Below are 18,875 nucleotides of genomic sequence, written 5' to 3' on the forward strand. Positions count from 1 at the left end.
GTACAAGTGCCCCTTAGCAGCTTTACTATTACTAAAAGTCCAGTGGCTTCTGAGATATGGTGAGAGACATATAGCCTATCTCGGTAGAAGCAATTCATAATGCAGAATAAAAGTATCAGAAATTTGAAAAAGTAGTATATCAATATGACGCACTTGAGCTAGGACAGAAAAAACAGTCAAATGTACTTTATTATTATTATTAATAAAAGTCAAGCACTCTACCTAAGAAGACTAAGAGGCATAACGCCAGGTGATTCTGAAGCTGGCACTGTTTCAGTATCTGTTACTGGGGTAGTGGCAGTGGTAGTATCCTCCAGAGAGCTGCTCATGAAAGATGTAGTACTAGAAGCAGAAGGACTGGTAGTAACTGGTGTTTGGGCCTGCTGAGCTTGTTCACTTTCTTCTGCTTGCTGGTCTACTTCTGCAACGCAAAAAGGACGTTATAGGAACATTTATATAATGCTACAGAATGAATGAGTGGCTCTCCCTAGCCTTAAGTTTTGTGTAGTAGTGTTTATAAATATTCACTCATCCACATGCACAGACAGTTTACAAAAATATTTCTGCCCAATATCTTGCTGACTAAGGAAAATAGGTTGGTCAACTCATGTTATTCTCATAATGATGAAAAGTAGTTGATAAACAATTTTTTTTTAAAGATGGTTAGAGAGAACAAAAGCTCCTTTCTTCATTAGATCTTATTATAGATGCTAAACTACAGCAGTTAGATTTTAACTTTCCCTTTTGTCTGAGAGATCAAGTTTAAGAGATTAAGACATGTAATCTCTGGTGTGAAAACATAATTATTTACAAAAATGACTATGTAAAATAAACCATATAGCTTCCCACAGCAAAAGAATCTAGAATATTGAAGACGTTTCTACATCTGAGCCAGTTGGTTCTTTGCCATTTTTAATTTATTTGTTCATTTTTAAATAAAACAAAAATAAAGAGGTTCAAATTCTGCTATTTAATTGGCTATGACTGGGACAGTGTGACAAGTAGCTTCCCTGAAGTTCCGACAATGTCATTCTACATGCATGCAGAGATTCTAAGACTAAGAGCAACACTATTTGTATTAACTCCTTGTCTCTTCAAAGTCAACAGCACATCAGCTAATTCCAAAAAAACTCTGCTCATTGAGGATTTAAACATGATTGGTGGACTATGTTCAACACATTTATTCTTCATCTACACTGACCACAACCATGCTAAAATTAGGTAAACCTGTGTCACAATATAATACAGAAAGAGAGAATCTATCTTTCAAAGTTGGGTATAAACACAAAATATAAATCTATTTTTTTCTGACTACAGTGAGGTGCATTCCTCCTGCATATAGCTCTTAAAGTGCACCCTAAATATCAATCTCTATTTTAATAAGCTAAACAAATGGGGGGGGGCGAATAACCAATGTCCATAAATTCTACAGAATTTATAGGATTTGCTACCTTCCTTAATTTTGTTGGTTGAGATTATCACAAGTGTTAATCACTGCAGAAATATAAGCCTATATGTTATCTATGTCCATATTCCAGGTAATTTTAAATTAACTCTAATTAACTTAACAAATCTATACATTATCATAACTTTAAAAAGGTACCTTGTTTAATTTTGCCACCAAACTGGTCCTCCAACAGCCCATGAACCACTAATTTGTAGATCATGGCTTGTGCTCGTTCCAAATCTGCTAGTCCTAGAGCTCTTTTTATTGGTGAACGCATGACTGCCCTTTTCACCATGTGACGCATCAGGAATTGCAATGCAGCACGCATTTCAACATCTTCATGAACAACTGGAGAACTAGCACAATCAGAATTGTGACCATTTTCTGCAAGGACTTTTGGTATCAGTAGTAACTCAGCATATTTACTACAACTAAGAAGAGCACTCAGCGATTTCATAGCACCCAGGTAAAGATAGGATAACTGTACTGCTCTGATTTCTGACTGTACTACATCGTGATTTCTTGGTATGTGTTCATGATTCTTTCTTTTTCCTTCTATGGGTTGATGCTGGGACTCCATACCTAGTGGTGTTGATTCTAAAGAGAAGGAAGCTATTTCATTTTCTGACTTGGAACACGTGGTGATAGGTCCTCTGATATCATCAGCACTCAGCAGTGATCGCATATCTGATCCAGTGTCACCCTCCGTTTTCTGTTCAATGTCCCCTTTATCTTCAGTCTCATGTCTGTGTTTTTTCTCATGTCTCTTGGCATTTTGTTTCCCCATGTCTTCATGAATACCAGTCAGATAGGTAAGGTCCAGCAACACAGTAGCTGTCAGTCCACGGAATCTTGCAACATCAAAAGGCAGTGGTTCACAGGGCTCCAGATTATACAATGGAGTATCACTAGGCGACCAAAAAGTTGGGAAGCTTTAATAAAGATCAGAATGACACAGGAAGAAGCAAGTGAGGGATAGACAAGAGGAAAGTACAGGAAATAATGTAGGCAAAATAAGACGTAAAATATATTTAATAAAATAATTTAAATGAACTGACAGTCTAAAAATTAAATGTAAACAAGGGAAAGAAACGAGGTTATGATCAGAAAATGGGGAGATATGATACTCAACGCAAAGTCAGTGAGACATGCACACATTTTCAACAAGGAATGTTAATTTCCAAAAACTTCATATAATCCATTGCTTAGGTAATGACAAGTTTCTGCTGCGTTATTTTAAATGTTTTAAGATCTTTACAATATAATTTATTACAATTATCACTTAAGCACCTGGTAATTGGTTTGAGCCAGATTTAATCTTTAGTTTATGAAGGACACACAGGCAAAGATTTAACAATGAAAACTTCTGAACTTTTGCAATGTTACATTGGCAGCAGCTTTAAGTTTTTATCAATTTCACTCTACTGCTTGTCTTTTTATTGCCAAAATGCACAAAAATGATAACCAGAAGCAAAAGCGTCACTAGAAATGCAGGGAGCGATTCCATCACTGAATATGAGCCTATTAGTTTCTTTCTTAAATAGGTCATCGAAATCCATTCCTGCATCCTAAAAATGACCATTCAATGGAGGCATACCATGTATGTAAGAGCTCCTACCCCTGGTGACAGACACTTATATTAAATATTGCCATATGAGTCACTGCCTCCATCATAAACAGGACAAATAGAAAAAACCTGCAGGGATATATTTTCCACACATGCAGCAGATTTACAAATTCAGAATCTTCCCTATAGTTTTTTATATCCTCAATATTTTCTTCAGCATTTAGACTTCCTTAAATTTTTTTTTTAAAAAGCAGGCTTCAGTTTCCAACCCTTCTAGAGATGAAAACATTGTAATGGTTATTGTTTAGAATGTTGTGTTACGGAGACCTTGTCTATATATAAACAAGTATCACACCTGCTTAAATAGATTTTAAAATTGGTGCAATCCCCTTCTGTGAACTCACTCAAATCTGCTTACACCTGATTTAATTTGGTAATTGAATTAAGTGGAATTGATTTAGTTAAACTGGCACAACTTTTGTATATACACATGGCATTAGTTTGCAGACAGGCTAATACGACAGTTCTAAGAGGTGTGAACAGCCACCATTCATCTCAAAGAAGAATTAAACTTTTAAATTTAATTATGCCCAGAGTCAAAAGAAATCAGTGGTGATGAATTTCTTTAGAAGACTGAGAATCAAGCTATCTCCAAAAAACTATGAATATAGGGAAATCTAATTTTCTGCAGAAAACACTCAGCCAATTCACAAAGATAAATGTAGGAGAGGCTAGATGACTCCATGAAAAATGCAAAAGTGCAAGCTAGTCAATAAAACTTTGTATCCAAGAAGTTGTAATAAAAATTCAGAAAGATAACATATTAATAAGCCTATATATAAACTTCAAATATAAGCAACACTTACGTCAAAAGCACCACAAGCATGCGGATGTCCTCAACTTAGGAAATTTAGAGTCAAAACTCAGTTTAAAAACTATCAAATCATGTCAATGAATTCCAGCTTTCCAAATGACAATTATATACTGGCTATACAAGACAGATACTTTATTTCTCTAAATTCAAAGTTCAACTGAGTTGTTTTTCAAATCAGAATTCTTGAAAGTTGTTTTAACAAGCTGAATGCCCAAGCATCTACTTTAAATTTAAAAGTTACTAGTGACTGAAAATTTGTGTTTCAGATGTAAAATGTATGTTACTTACGAAGTTTTCTAAGCACTAAAAATTGCTAACTGGTGCAAAGAATAACTGAATTCACTATACCTGATAGTAATCTCTGCTTCATCCCACTGGACCTTAGCAGACGTACTTCCCTCTTTGACTACTCCAAGTAAAGTGGCATGCCGTCCAGTTTGCTTGTGTACACATCGGCCTCCAACTCTAAGACCAGCATCAACTCCACCAATTACTGCAAGCACAGGCCACACCTCTACACAGAGAGTCTTAAGCTGAAGTTCTGAGAGGTCAGCAAGACCATGTCTACTATGTTTATTTTTCTCCTCTTCTTTATTCTCTTTCTCCTCTCTCATGTCATTCTCATCTCGGCTTTGGACCGAGCGACTTTTCTTCAGTTTTTGACCTGCTTCTTTAAGGCACATTTTGATTTTGTGCAGACGTTCCATCATTTTTTTATTGATGCAGTGCGTCCAACGGTCTGCACGATGGAGGATGCGGATAAGTTGGATAGTGGCCTCTGCCAGCACTGCAGCAACAGGACTACAGATAGGGTCACCAGGTAGCAAGTCTCTTGGTGTGCCACGCATCTGCATATCACAAATTTTCACCTTAGTGTTAAAACAAAACAAAAAAAGTTATGCTCTCAACTTATGTTTGTAAATCTTATTCTAATTCTATAGTCTTTCTTGCCGAACTGAAAGCTCTAACATTTTTGTCTTTTTGTGTCTGTCCCCTGTGAAATGCAGTATCATGTTTTCTTGGTATTGAAGAGAAAATTCACCTGCACCTTTACAACAAACTCCAGTAAAACTGAAATGCAAGAACTAAGTAAATTCAAGGTTTCTAAGAAAAGAACTGTAGGTAGTCCAAAATATTCCTAATACTGGAATTTGTTCCAATTCTACTGACAGACATCTGGGTACAAGATTCAGTCTTATAGGACACAGTACAGGTCTATCAATAGATTACAAAATGTAGGAATTTAACTAAGGTCTACTATATATTTTTCTGGTACTGTAGTAGTGACCCAAAATTAATATAGCATAATGAACAATCAATGGAGTTCTCTCCATAAATCAGCTAAAAATCAGTCAACATTTCCATATGGTAGGACAGGAAGCAAAAAATAATCCCATAAGACCTGTTACTGTAATGCAGATATAAATTTCAGTTACCTTTTCCCCTGGGTTACTGCTATAGAACATTACACAAGGGTATAATTCTGCTGCATCCACATCTTCAAAAGCTAGTTTTGGCTCCTAGTTAAAAATAAGAGGAGGAATAGAAACTTTTAAAATAACAGGTTTTTAGAATTAGACAATTTTAAATCATTATTTTTACCTCTTTATAATCTTTACAAGTAATAAAACAAACTTTTTTTGAGGTTTTAGAATCATGTGTAAGTTACCAAATGTTTACAATCAAAGTTACTACAGAAAAATATTAAAGAAAAAAGAAACACAGAAAACAGGTAAATACCTCTCCATTTTTACCAAAGGAAATAGTTCTAGCTTCCATATCTAACACACATGTGATGAAGTCTCCTTGAGTAAAACTGGACAGAGTCAAAGTCTGTTCCCCATTATGATACAGGTTACCACTGTAGGCCCTATACAGCCACATATCTGAGGTAGTGCGATGGTTAAAGTCATGTACTGGCCAGCGAGACACGCCCACGCATGTGCCTTCGTTGCCTCGATTTTCCTTCACAATATAGAACTAGAAGAATTAAAAAAAAAATTAATACCATGGCATAATTCAACATAACAGTATAATATTGAGCATAGGAATTATTATATTCAAGCAGTGAGGAGAATATACCCTTAGTATAAGAATTTAAGGAGAGTTTTAAATATGTTACATGTAAGATATCAAAATTTTCATAAATTAATACCTTTAACACATTGGTTGAACACACTTTTCTTCCATCTAAAATTATATTTATAGGTCAGTCTCTAACGAGTGATTTATCCTGGTCTACTAGCAACCATTAGTATTGAGTATTTGGACACCAACAGATGTCTCAAAAGTTCATGTTAACTTTTCCAGACACACACCAAATACCGGTGTACCTTCAATTTAAGAAGTATATATGTACCTTTACAAGTTAGAAGGTAAGATAGAGTTGAAGTGATGTTAGTCAGCAAAATAAACGAGTTTCACTCACGTTTAAAGTGAACAATTTACGCAGAAAAGTGCAAGCTACAATATGCTATCCTCCGAGAGAAAGAATATAGAAAAAAAAACCTCCATATGTAACTAGGTTTGTAACAGAACTACTCTGGATGATTTGTTAGAGAATGACCTTGTCTAACTGCATTCTCTGAGTGGAGAAATTCAGATCTACGTAGGCTGGTGTGTAGTACTCCCTTCAGATGGCAGTGCAGCCTTATTTGTTGAAAATAGAAGCTACATAGTGCATTTGCATTAGCCTACATATATCTGTAAGATCTAGTGAAAGTGTGTGGGGAGGCCTACACAATAAATTTTCGTAACTGATTTAGTAAAGCATTGCCTTTCTCATCCAGAAGGTGGCAGAGCTTCTTGCGACATAGACCCTGACCTGGGTAAGACAGGGCAGGCCTTGAGCAATACACTCATCTTTGGCTAACATGTTTTGGCCTTTTTTTTGTCCATTCAAAATTAATGAGAAAAGTAAACAGGTTTTTTTAAAGCTAGTTCTATTTACATAGGACTTTATGGCTCATCCAATATTAAGAAAGAGGAGGCATCTGTCAGTCTTGTTGAAGAGGAAAAATTATTCAAAGTGAAAATCAGTGGGGCACTGATAAACAGAAGGTGGCACAATATGGAAGACAACCTAGTGATAAACTAAGTTTGGAGAGCCTGTATACAAGGGCTGTTAATCTCAAACATCTGACAATTATCATGAGAATGTGTGATAATAAAGATTAAAAACAGAGGGACACTTGAAAGAGGCTCATTGGGAGGAGTGTACAGAGACAGGATTCAGAACGAGGATTTTAGCCAAAACGCCATATGGTCCAGGTTAGCACAGCCACTAATTGGGCCCAGAGCCAAAGCGCCATATTCCGATACCTGATTGCTTACACTGTATGCGTTGTCCTATTGATTTCAAAATGGACTATTTGCAGATTAAGGTACTGCTAATTATGAGCAAAGCTACTATTATCTGGCCCAATGTGTATAAAGAAAGGCATTATGCAGGTATTTTGGTACAAAATCAGTCCCTTCTGAATGTCTTGAGATAGATCTTAGACTAAGATGAGAGAAATTCAATAAAGTATTCAACAGTCTGCAGGTGGCATACAGCTGGTTAACAGATAGGAAGAACAGAAGAATTCATAGGCTCTTCATGGGAAAATGTTTTTCGGGGAGCAGTTAACAACAGTGGAACTCAGTTTGGGGACAGCATGTCTTCTGAGTTGGCAACCTCTATTTTTGAAGAAATTTGACAGAAGAGTGAAACAAAAACCAGGTGCACTCCACACACTATCTTAGTTTTTTGTATATCAGGATGCCATTGATTAGCATCATCCTGTGTATTCACACAATTAACAGAATGCAAATTAAATCTAGGTCTTTTGAACAATGTGGAGGGGACAACTTCAAAAGGTTAGTAATAATTAAGCATAAAAGGTAAAACTACAAGGGTGAATTTTAGATTGATTAGGAACTTGATCCTGGAAAAAGACCTTTGAAATGAAAGGCTAAAGTCAGTTCATATTGAGTGAGGTAATTGTGGCCTAAGATGTCTATGGCAGTAAAAAGGTTCTTCTGAAATAAAGAGCAGGAAGAACAATTTATGCTATACACTGACACATTATCAAATAGAAGAATGACACCAGAGACTGGGGTAAGGATGTTGGAGAGAGTTAATTGAATGATGGGCCCAGACTGGTTTAACGGATCATTTTCTTTTATGAGCAGGTGATTTTTAGACAAGATTTTTGCAAGAGGAAAGAATGGATAATCCAACTTTGCTGTGGCTGCCACAAAGGTCTTGACTTTCAGAGAAGATAAATCTGGAGAAAGGGGATAGAGCCACATTCCAAACCCCAAATTCTAGCCTTACTCCAAAATACAATTTCAAAACATTTGGTCTAATTACCCTAAAAATGGGATTTATATAAGAGATAGTTTTGAAAAAAAAAACCATGAAAATTTACTCGGCCAGGTAAAAGATCTACTCCCCCTTTTACTATAATTGATTGATTGATAAATAAAAAAAAGGAAAAATGCATCTTTCCCCACTGCTCCCCCACACCAAAAAAGAACTAAAAAAATTTCTTGCCATGGGGAAGGAGGCTGTTTGCAAGGCTGTTTAAAATTGATGACTTTTATACTGAGGATTTAAAAGGAAATCACCATCAACAATGAAAAAAACAAAGGACTTCATAGCCATCAGTTCTTGGTTTGACGCAGCAACTAAGAGATCTGCTCCAGTGACACCATAAACAGGAGCACTCAAAATACAGCACTGTGCAGTTTATTTTGGATAGAGAATAGTCCTTTAATCACTAGGTTTTGCTTCTTCTATAGTACAGTATGTTCTTGAATATTTATTTATAAAACAGTATTTTTCTGAAGCAAAGAAAGAGAATTGAAGACAGAATAAAAATAATGCATTTTATTCCATATACCTTCCACTGATAACACCCAGAAGTGACTCCTGTGGATGCTAATCCGTATCCTTTACCTCCACTGCCATGAGTTAAAATCTGCCCATTCTCCACTATGCAGCACTGAGCTTTCTCAGGATCAAAGGACACTTCCTGTATAGGAAGATTCTCATCCTCTTCTTCAGATTCTCCCTGCTTCTATCAGAAATGGAACAAAATAAACACCTCATAATTATATAACTCAGAAGTATCTAATGAAAATTTTAAAAAGGACTATTACCTGCAGCTTCATTTCTTGTTCTCTCTCTTTTATTTGAATTGCATATTTAGCCTGAGCTATCGGTGTCTCCCACATGCAGTCAGACAGAAGTGAGAACAATCGTTCAACAACCTGTTGTATTAGAGCATACTTCAGATCATTTAAATCCCAAACTTGTGAAAACAAATAATAATATGTTTAAACTATTTTGGTTTACTTTGTAACTAGTTTAAGATCTGTAGTGAGTATTCATAGATAAGTAAATACAGTGAGCATTGGGCAGCCAAAATTCTGAAAATTCAACAAGCACTGCTTAATTTAAATTTTTATTGTATGAGATTTGCTGCAGAAAACAACAACTTAAAAAGTTTATTTAAAAATATATAAACCTGAGCCATCTGATCATCTTCAACACCAGATTCACAAGCAGGCAACACAGCTTCTAGTACATGAAGTGCAAGGAGTCTGGTCCTTAGGTTGCCCACTAGGGGTACTCCTTCAAGAGGAAAAGTGTGTTACTAACAACCACTAACACATGCTGAGCAAAACTACAATAAAAATTTACTAAAAAATCAATTAATTTTTTTAGCTGAGCACTGAATAAGTGTAACATATATGTTAGAAACACCACACGCATACATATAAATACAGACACAGAGCGAATCCATTTTGAATAGATCATACCTGAACAACACTTTTGAGATGCAATATTAAGAAGCACCTCTGTCCATTTTGGAGAAGCCATTTTTGACTGAATGGCCTTTGACGAAACAACTCTTCGTAGAAAGACTAAAAAGTCTCCCAGGTGCAATTCTGCTGCATGTTGCTTCCGGAGTGCAGCTGAAGATTAAAATAAAGTTATTGCTAAAAATTCTGAGCAATTAATTGATTGATATACCTGCAGTAAACAACCTACATATATACAATATTTAGGTCATGAAAAATGTCAGAAAATTCACAGACACTAAGTTGGGGTTGCAGGCTTAATTTGTTTTTGAGAACAGTGAGAATGCCACCAACTTCAGCTTCCAGGCTATTCTGTAAGGCTGTAAAATGTGCCTCAGCATGCATCTGGCAGATCATAACTACAGTAGAGCCTCAGAGTTACGGACAGCTGGAGGCTGTTCATAACTGAAACGTTTGCAACTCTGAACAAAACATTATGGCTGTTCTTTAAAAAGTTTACAACTAAACATTGACTTAAAAACAGCTTTAAAACTTTACTATGCAGAAGAAAAACACCGCTTTCCCTTTATTTTTTTTAGTAGTTTACATTTAATCCAGTACTGTATTTGCCCTTTTTTTTTTTTTGGTCTCTGCTGCTGCCTGCGTACTTCTGGTTCCAAATGAGGTGTGTGGTTGAATGGTCAGTTCATAATTCTGGTGTTCGTAACTCTGAGGTTCTACTGTACTCAAAATCAGCCACATGTGCCTTGTGGAACAGAGAGAGACTATTTTTTAAAATAAATTAGGTATACAGCTATATGCACGTTTACCATAACTGCACAGAGTATTTGGCATACAGATGACCATAATCAGATCTCTGTATGTGCAAACAATGGCACACCTACCTTACTTAAAAATCAGGCACAAAACTTTTAGTATTTGCAAGTTGTATGTAGCAGTTTAATTATTTGGACATATTTTATATTAAGGGTATATTTACAAAGCATTTATAAATAATTAATACGTGTTTTAAGCATGTTAGACACTTGAGTAGAAGGTGTTACGAGTGGTTTTAAGACATGATTATTAGCAATCTATTGACCTACTGGCCTCTATAACAACCTGTAATAATTGATTATCCATTATTATCCATTTATAAATGTAGCCATACATAAAATGTAACCAATTGTCTTAGAAGCTTTTTCCTTTTAAATGGATTTTTGATCCAAAACACTAAGTCCTCCTTTGTTTCCTGTCTTTTACCTAAGCTGATACTACTATCTTAACTAGTTGGTGACTCTTAAAAATGAAAACATTAAAATTGTTTTCTATGTTAAAACACACCCAACAGTACTAGTCCATGTTATAGGATCTATAAGGTACAAAACTACTACTTAAAAAACAAAAACTCCTGTGAGTAGTCAAATGACCTAACACACATCTAAAAGTAAGTTAAATTCCATAAACTTTTTTTAAAACACACAATTTCCCTAGAAATTAAGTATTTTTATATCATATTATACAAAATGAGTTCCTTAAGGGACATTATTTGATGACTAGAGGCAGGGCCGGCTCCAGAACCCAGCACGCCAAGCACGTGCTTGGGGCGGCATGCCGCGGGGGGCGCTCTGCCTGTCGCCGGGAGGGCGGCAGGCAGCTCCGGTGGACCTCCCGCAGGCATGCCTGCGGAGGGTCCGCTGGTCCCGCGGCTCCGGTGGACCTCCCGCAGACATGCCTGCGGATGCTCCACCGGAGCCGCGGGACCAGCGATCACCAGAGCGCCCCCCGCGGCGTGCCGCCGTGCTTGGGGCGGCAAAATTCCTAGAGCCACCCCTGACTAGAGGAGCTTTTTTCTTAAAGACCAACTATAGACCCTTGAATATAAAGGTTAGGCTAAGTTTTTTCACATCATATCACTCTGCAGCTCTCTGCAGAATATGAAATAAGTTGATAGCTATAGAAAATTTTGAATGTGGAATAAGTGTGGACTATGCGATAGCGATAATTAGAGAGGAACCCAGAGGAGAATTCTGCCTATATTATGAGTAATTTGGCTCCTTAAATTACAGTTGCGCAAAACACAACCACTATAACAATCTTATTTTCTGGAGGGGAACAATATTCTCTTCCTAAATATGGAAATGAAGGAAATGGGCCTGATTCTTCACCGCCTTGCACCTTGTTTAGTCCTTTACATATGCGCTAAGTGGGTGGAGAATTCTTATTCAGTAGCATTTTATTCTATTCTGCACAGGTGGAAAAGACCACATAAAAGGCAAGATAGTGGAGAGTTAGGCTCTTATTGTCTCCCCTCCACTCCACTCCACCCCACCTTTTTTTTTTTTTTTTTTTAAAGAAGAAAAGATTAATTCTAATATAACAAAAATGGTGTAAACGTGGCACCTCTGAAGTCTTTCTTCTCATTATCTCCATTTGAATCTAACTTCTTTTCTTCTTCTTCCTCCTCATCTTCCTCACCTTCACCTTCTCCGAAGGAAGCCATAAGCATCACACCAGCTTGTGATAACAGGTTCTTCAACTGACTGCATAGCAGATCCAGCAAAGACTGAACCACTTTGGGACTCAATTTATCAGCATAAGTTCTTTGTGAAAAATATAAAGATTAAAACATTTCAGAGCTATTCCAAGTAGAAATCATTTTAAGACATGTACATTATAAAACTCTCATTATGCACACATTCGGTGCACATGAAAATGAGGCACTAATGTAGCACGGGCTGTAATCAGTTCTAGTGTAGTTGGGCACTTCCCAAATTGCTTTCCTACATATTCTGCCAGTGCACCTCACAACTAACTTTAGCACTCTGATATTCCAGTCCTCAGTCTCATTTTAGCAAAAACTGCCAGTGATGTTAAATTACTTAATGTTTCATGGCGTGGCAAATGAGGATTAGATGAAACCAGCCAACTCATTTTCATTTATGACAAACCAGGATCTGAACCCCAGTTTAAAGAAATTAAGGTGATTACAGTTCAATCACATAACCACTAAACATAGTGGGAGCCTTTCCATTGACTTCAACAGGTGCTGGATCAACCCTTTAGCACAAAAAAATCACACCACCACCACAACCGCACTTCTTAATGACTGAGTTTACACTTGGCGGCTGAGTGTTTACACTTCATAAACATTTAAATAAAAGTAATACATACTGAATATTAATACTCGATCAAAATCAGAAACCCTTATTTTTCCCCGTTTTTTTTTTTTTTTTTTATTAGTTATGCACTTAAATTAACTCAGTAAGAGTAAGGCTGGTCCCTTGTTCCCTGGTCCAGCAGCAAATGTTAGCATCACTCAGGGAAACCTGTTAAACCCCGTGAAGAAGCGTAGACTCTCCCTCTTGCTAGTAATAATGAAGGGGATTATGCACAAATGACCTTCACAGAGAGCTATATAAAGCCTCATCAGCTGGAATGAGGGGACCCATGACGAGAACAAGCAGCGAAAAATGAGGAGGATACAAGATGATCATGCTTGCAGCCCCTGCAGGCACAGGACACTGAATCCAAACTCAAATCCCTACATAGCAGCTAGTTAAGCTATTTTATCGGAAGGGTACACATTGATTTGATTAATACTTGTTTAACATCTTTGTCAAATCTTTCTTTTTTTTTTTAAGCTAGTGTGCTTCTGAACACTGTTCTTCCATCAAATAGACATTCTTCTGAAAAAAATATTTTTTTGATTAAAAAAAATGTTGAAAGAGCTACAGGTGGATCATCATCTAGAAAAAGAAGGCTTCAATTCTTACCCTGTGGTAATGGCAAGGATTTGAAGTAACCTTGTACTAGCCACTTTCAAAGCAGTGCTGAGTTGAGAAATACCAGTTTTGGGCAATAATTGCAGTGGTTGTCCCAGCATGGTGTCTGTGCCACACAACTGTGATAGTACATTTAGTAGACCAGTGGAAATGGCCAAGGAGACATCAACAGGCTGATAGTGTACACTTAGAGCAAAGACAGTTACTAACAGGAGGCGCTGTTGTGCTTCTAAAATTAAAACAAAAACAAAAAAAACCCTCTTTAGAATCAAAGTACTTAAATAACTCTGAAACAATAGCTAGGTCTTTAAACAGCAAAAATGTAGTCCTTGAGGAATGTGCCAGAATGAAAGCCCACTAGTTATCCCCTCAACAAATTCAGCATAAGCAGTAAGGTGGGGTTTTTTTTTTTTTTAAAACTTTAATTCATTTTTTGTAATCCCACTGTATACAGTGTACAGGTCCTTTTGGTGTTCCACTGTGACCCCTTCACATGATTCACTTTTCCCTCCCCAAACGTGGTCTCCACTTACCTATGTGGTGCTTATTTGCTTGCAGAGCTCTCTCCAACGTAACAGATAATTGCTGGTAAATCTTGTGCACAGCCACTTGGATTTCAATCTGAATATTTCTCTTGGCTGCTCGGATACCATCCTGAGTCAAACAAATAAGTACCGTAATAATTGTACATGTTTTAATTTCTCGACTATTGGAACAGGAAGCATAGACTAGTGGTTAAAACACAGAACTAAGGCTCTAGCGACCTGGAGTTCTGCCTCAGTTTCCTCACCTGTAAAACAGCAGTAATACTTCCTCTATCTTACAAAAATGAGTCATTAATATTTACAAAGTGCTTTTAACATCCTCAGATACAGAATGATATGTAAGTTCAAATTATTATTATTGTAATACATACACAAGGAAGAAGGTCTAGTAGTATTAAACGGAATTTCACTGACCACTCCAATTGTATGACACAGCCTCTTGTTTAATTTTACTATATGGAAACTACACCTTCCTCAATAGGCTTTTCTCACGGGTGCAGTTTAAAACAGATTAATTTCACTTTTGTTATTTGAAGACAACAGCATTTTCTCCTGAATTCAAGGAACTGGGCTACATGTATTTCAGTAAAAGGTTCGGTTTGTTTGATCTTTCACTGGAGGGAGAGAACTCTATTGCCCGAAGAGATTCGGAAGGAAACCTCCTCCAGAATGGTTTGATGTTTTGGGCATCTCTTGCACTTGGTAAGGGGATGTGCAGAAGTTTGAAGCTCCACAATATCCATGCTGTCTTATCTCCTGTGATCAATAGCATCGGAGCACTCTTCATCCTACAAAATATAATCTAGAGGGGAAGCGTACAGGGATATTCCTAAGAGATTCCAGATCTTTCTCTTGGGAAGGAGAAGAGTGCAGTGATGCCATCATTCTAGATTCCTTACCAAATGACTTAATTACCCACTTAGGAAACTGAAATATGGCTCTAGAGTTTTCCTCTTTAGTGATGGATTGGACTGAGAGATTTGGGATCGATTTCAGGCTTACCCCTGAAGATCTTTGATCAGTGATGATGATCTGGTTTTCTGAGTCCCAAAAGCTAGAGATTCACCCACCCTTGCAGACACATGTCAAGAAGAGTCTCAGCTGGTGTGTATGGGGAGGGAGGTGATGTGGGGGGAACGTAGAGCCCTCCACAAGCTGTCCACACAGGAAGAGCATCTTTCCTTTTGGCTTGCTTTATTTGGCCTGCTCTACTATGACTGGAGAAGTGGAACAAACAGAGCAGCCTCGTGAATGGTCCAATTCAGGGATCAAAGTATTGGAAATTTTATCCCCCTAAGGAACAGCAGAGAATGTGGGGATGGGGGCACAAGGAAGGAATCTTGTTTGCTGCTGCAACAAAAAATCAATTTTAAAAGCTGGGATTGCAAGGAATAAGGTGGCATTGCTGAACCACACTTCTGTTTGCACCACAGGAGACAGAGAATCTGGAGGGGGGAAAGGTATACAGACATGCCACAGAACATTGTGGCCAAGTTTGAATTTCCTCTAGTATTTGGTGCAGGAGACAATCAGATAAGAAAATTCACAGGAGTGCTCTTAATGTTTGTCATTGGTATAAACTGTATCAGAGACAAAACATTGTCCCCCTTAAAAATGGTTTCTACATAGGGAAGAGCTTGGGGCTCCAAATAAATATTGTTCAAGTTATAAAATATACAGTGAATATCCTAAAGTGAACATAATTCTAGTTTGTTCTCCTACTGGCTTTGATACAGACTAAAATAAGAGTCATTAACATTTTCATATTAAAACTTTTTGAATCACAAGTGTCTGTATATTAAAATAGCTTTATTAAATGAAAAAGTTTGCTTAAGAACCTATTTTTTCAAGCTGTGTAAGTATATTTCATACCTGATAGTGATGCAATCGGACACTCTCCCCTTTGGCTCCTGCATGTCCAACAGTGCCCAAGCCAAAGCATCCAGCTAGAAACTGTAGTCTAACAGAAGTAAGCAGTGAGGAAGACTGAAATGCTGGCCCTTGACGGCTTCCCATTAATGGGGCACTACCTTTCTCCTCCATTCCTGACAGCAATACTAGGATCTGATGAAGTGCTTCCAAACGAAGCTTAAAGAAAAAAAGGAAATAAAAACTGATTTAATTCACTTAATAGATTTTATATAACAAGGACTGTTAATTGAAGTACTTAATAATTAAAATATCTTAAGAATTGATAATGAGATTACCTGTAAATCATAAATAAAATAGCAAGTAGTCAACTGTGAGTAACATGGCCATTAAATCATGGAAGAGTTTTGTTTGCATAGTATATCATGGGGATAAAACTCTTGTGTTTTTTACATTTAAATTTCCTGAGGTAGGATTTTTTTTTTTTTTGGTTTTGTAAGAAAAAATTCTGAGCTGTTGACCCTGATGCCTCCTGATCCCTGGGTCACAGCTAAGATGTTTCTAACCTAAGCTCCACCAGTCCAACATGATGCTTAAGAAGCGTTAAACTCCAGGAGCAGCATAGTGACAGCTATAGTTTAAAGAAAGTCAAAGATTTAATGTTTTCAGGCTTCCACTGAAAGTTTTAAATATCTTGTCTACTTTCAACATTGATAAATTTAGCACACCTGAAATAATTTTCTTCAAGTCTGAAATATTTCAAGTTCACAGAACAGCATTTTAAAAGCTCTTGTATATTTTTTATGTATTCCAGAAAGTACATCTTTCTCTTCTCTCAAACATGTTAAGTGAAAAGAATGCTCTTAAAGTTCACCCTATTATATATATAAAAAATGTTGAAACAAGCAGCAGTTTCAATTAAAGTTTGTAACAAAGAAGGGAGAAAATATGAATAAAATGCTTTGTGGTTCAAAAAAATTTCCAGTAGAAGTTTAAGAGTTAGTCCCATCACATTGATTCATTCTAAAGGAAAGATTGATAACATGGATTTAGTACACAAGGAATATAAAAATAATGTAACTATAACTTACCTCGGCCCTCAGCTGCTGCTGTTCCATTGCAATAATTGAAGCCTGGGGGCTAGTGGACATACTCTCCTCTGGCTCCTTAAAACCTGGTGAGTTTCCTACATCTCCACTTACAAAACTGACAACATTTTCAATCAAAGTATGAACTCCAAGGGATTTTGAAAGATCAAAATCAGATTCAACAAATGAGTAAGAGGAGCTGTACAACCAATCTCTGCTGTGTTTTAGTCGAGCCCATGAGTCACTTAGAGGTTCCACTTGACTGTGCATTGCTCCTAAATATAAATTATAAAATTTCATAAATTCCAATTCAGTAGAAAATTGCATTGTGACAGTAGGTGAAGACTGAGCTGTTGCTGTTCAAATAGGTGGGAAATGGGCATTGATGTTTAATTATACCATGCATTAGGAAATTAGAGCAAAGCACCTGTTAAACGATAGCAATATAATAAACTAAAGGGAAGGCCATGTTTCTATTACTACATATCCTATAAGCAGTACAGCAACACCCTGCCCCAGGAAAAAAGAAAAGGCAAAGCCACTCAAACCATTTAGCTTAAAGCTAGAACACTGAATAAAAATGGTAGGCAGCTAAATGGCAAACAGTGGTGAAGAAAAGATCTGCAACAAAAGAAACTGTATCCTAAGATATTTCTTATAAGATCTGATTATAAAACAAGACTTTTATTTTACTCACATTATTATATCTTTTCTATAGGCAAAACTACACAGTGGTTTATAGCTTGTTTCAGATTAAATATTTACCAAATACACGAGTGAAGAAGGGCACATAAACCAACAAAAATACTTCACTCTTATACAGAACATTTACTTTGGAATTATTGTGAGTCAGTGGGTGGTGTATTTTAAATGTATAAAATAACTACATATATGTTATGTCTCCAAACTATAATTTTGATTTCATGAAATCCACTTTGAAATACTTCTTGATATTTCCTGTAGTAACTGTGTGACTACATCTACACTAGGATATTTACCCAATGAAGACAAGTGCCAGAAAAAGCTGAGTCAGTGTGGAACATGGTTTAATTTCAAACCAAACCATGATCAGCAAAATGCTGTCTGGTCCTTGTCTACATTTGCAGTTAAAACATGTCTTGCAGAAGTTCCTGGTACTCATCAGCAGTGTGTCATTTTCCATTGTAGACAAAGTTTACAAGATTATGGATGAAATGCCCCTCTGGCAAAAGTGGGTACAATTCTACTAAGTAAATAAAGTGACAGTTGCTCAGGCATTTAGCCCTATAACTTTAGCTTTGGTAATCAGTTTTTTATTATTAATTTTTTTTGCTAAGTGTCACTAGTGTGCTTGGTGCAATACAAGATGTAAACAAAAAACAGCTCCTACTCCAAGGAGCTTACAATCTATACAGACAGACAATGAATGGAGACACACGAGAGATAACCAGAAAATGGGACTAGCTTACGTTTTATTTGATACACTTATTTTAAAAAGTTTAGTTTATACTAAGTAAGCTACCTTGGCATCATTCAGTATTAATGTCTCTTGTGAGCCTGGAACCATAGACATAATTTAAAGAGTCACAACCTTATTGCTAAATTAAGTTAATTGTGCATTCACACAACTGTGACAAAACCACACCAGCATTTCTGTTTTAAATACTCTATTTGCAGGGGATGGGGTTTAAAACTCAGTTCTACAAATTCTAAATCAGAAAATTCAATCTTTTCAAAACAATCCAACTTTTTACTTACACAACTGACCACAACTACATCTTAGATTTCAAATATTTCCTTTTCCAAATGTGGTCCATAATATGGTTTAGCCACAACTTATTTTGAAAAAATGTGATGGGCCAATGCATTGAACTGTGAGAATGTATCATACATGTCCCAATTAACCCTTTGTAAAGACTTTTCATGAGCAT

The 18,875-nt window shown here is 36.6% G+C and overlaps 1 protein-coding gene across 9 annotated transcripts in view; it reads right to left on the bottom strand.

Annotated features, from left to right (window-relative positions):
- Positions 1–18,875, bottom strand: part of HERC1 (HECT and RLD domain containing E3 ubiquitin protein ligase family member 1) — a 216,959-nt gene that overhangs the window by 66,175 nt on the left and 131,909 nt on the right. For 7 of the 9 annotated variants that reach the window (XM_039490822.1, XM_039490820.1, XM_039490823.1 and 4 more), the window contains 14 exons: positions 16,969–17,240; positions 15,881–16,096; positions 13,997–14,117; positions 13,455–13,692; positions 12,082–12,281; positions 9,697–9,852; positions 9,402–9,508; positions 9,034–9,144; positions 8,775–8,951; positions 5,629–5,868; positions 5,325–5,408; positions 4,237–4,757; positions 1,604–2,379; positions 223–421 (listed from right to left, as the gene is read on the bottom strand). In XM_039490822.1, coding sequence (XP_039346756.1) covers positions 223–421; positions 1,604–2,379; positions 4,237–4,757; positions 5,325–5,408; positions 5,629–5,868; positions 8,775–8,951; positions 9,034–9,144; positions 9,402–9,508; positions 9,697–9,852; positions 12,082–12,281; positions 13,455–13,692; positions 13,997–14,117; positions 15,881–16,096; positions 16,969–17,240 — 3,418 coding nt within the window. The remainder of the gene's footprint in view (positions 1–222; positions 422–1,603; positions 2,380–4,236; positions 4,758–5,324; positions 5,409–5,628; positions 5,869–8,774; positions 8,952–9,033; positions 9,145–9,401; positions 9,509–9,696; positions 9,853–12,081; positions 12,282–13,454; positions 13,693–13,996; positions 14,118–15,880; positions 16,097–16,968; positions 17,241–18,875) is intronic. The other 2 variants (XM_039490819.1, XM_039490821.1) reach the window with 2 other exon arrangements.

This window comes from Mauremys reevesii, linkage group 10 (genome assembly GCF_016161935.1).
Source record: "Mauremys reevesii isolate NIE-2019 linkage group 10, ASM1616193v1, whole genome shotgun sequence".
Classification (NCBI taxonomy): domain Eukaryota; kingdom Metazoa; phylum Chordata; order Testudines; family Geoemydidae; genus Mauremys; species Mauremys reevesii.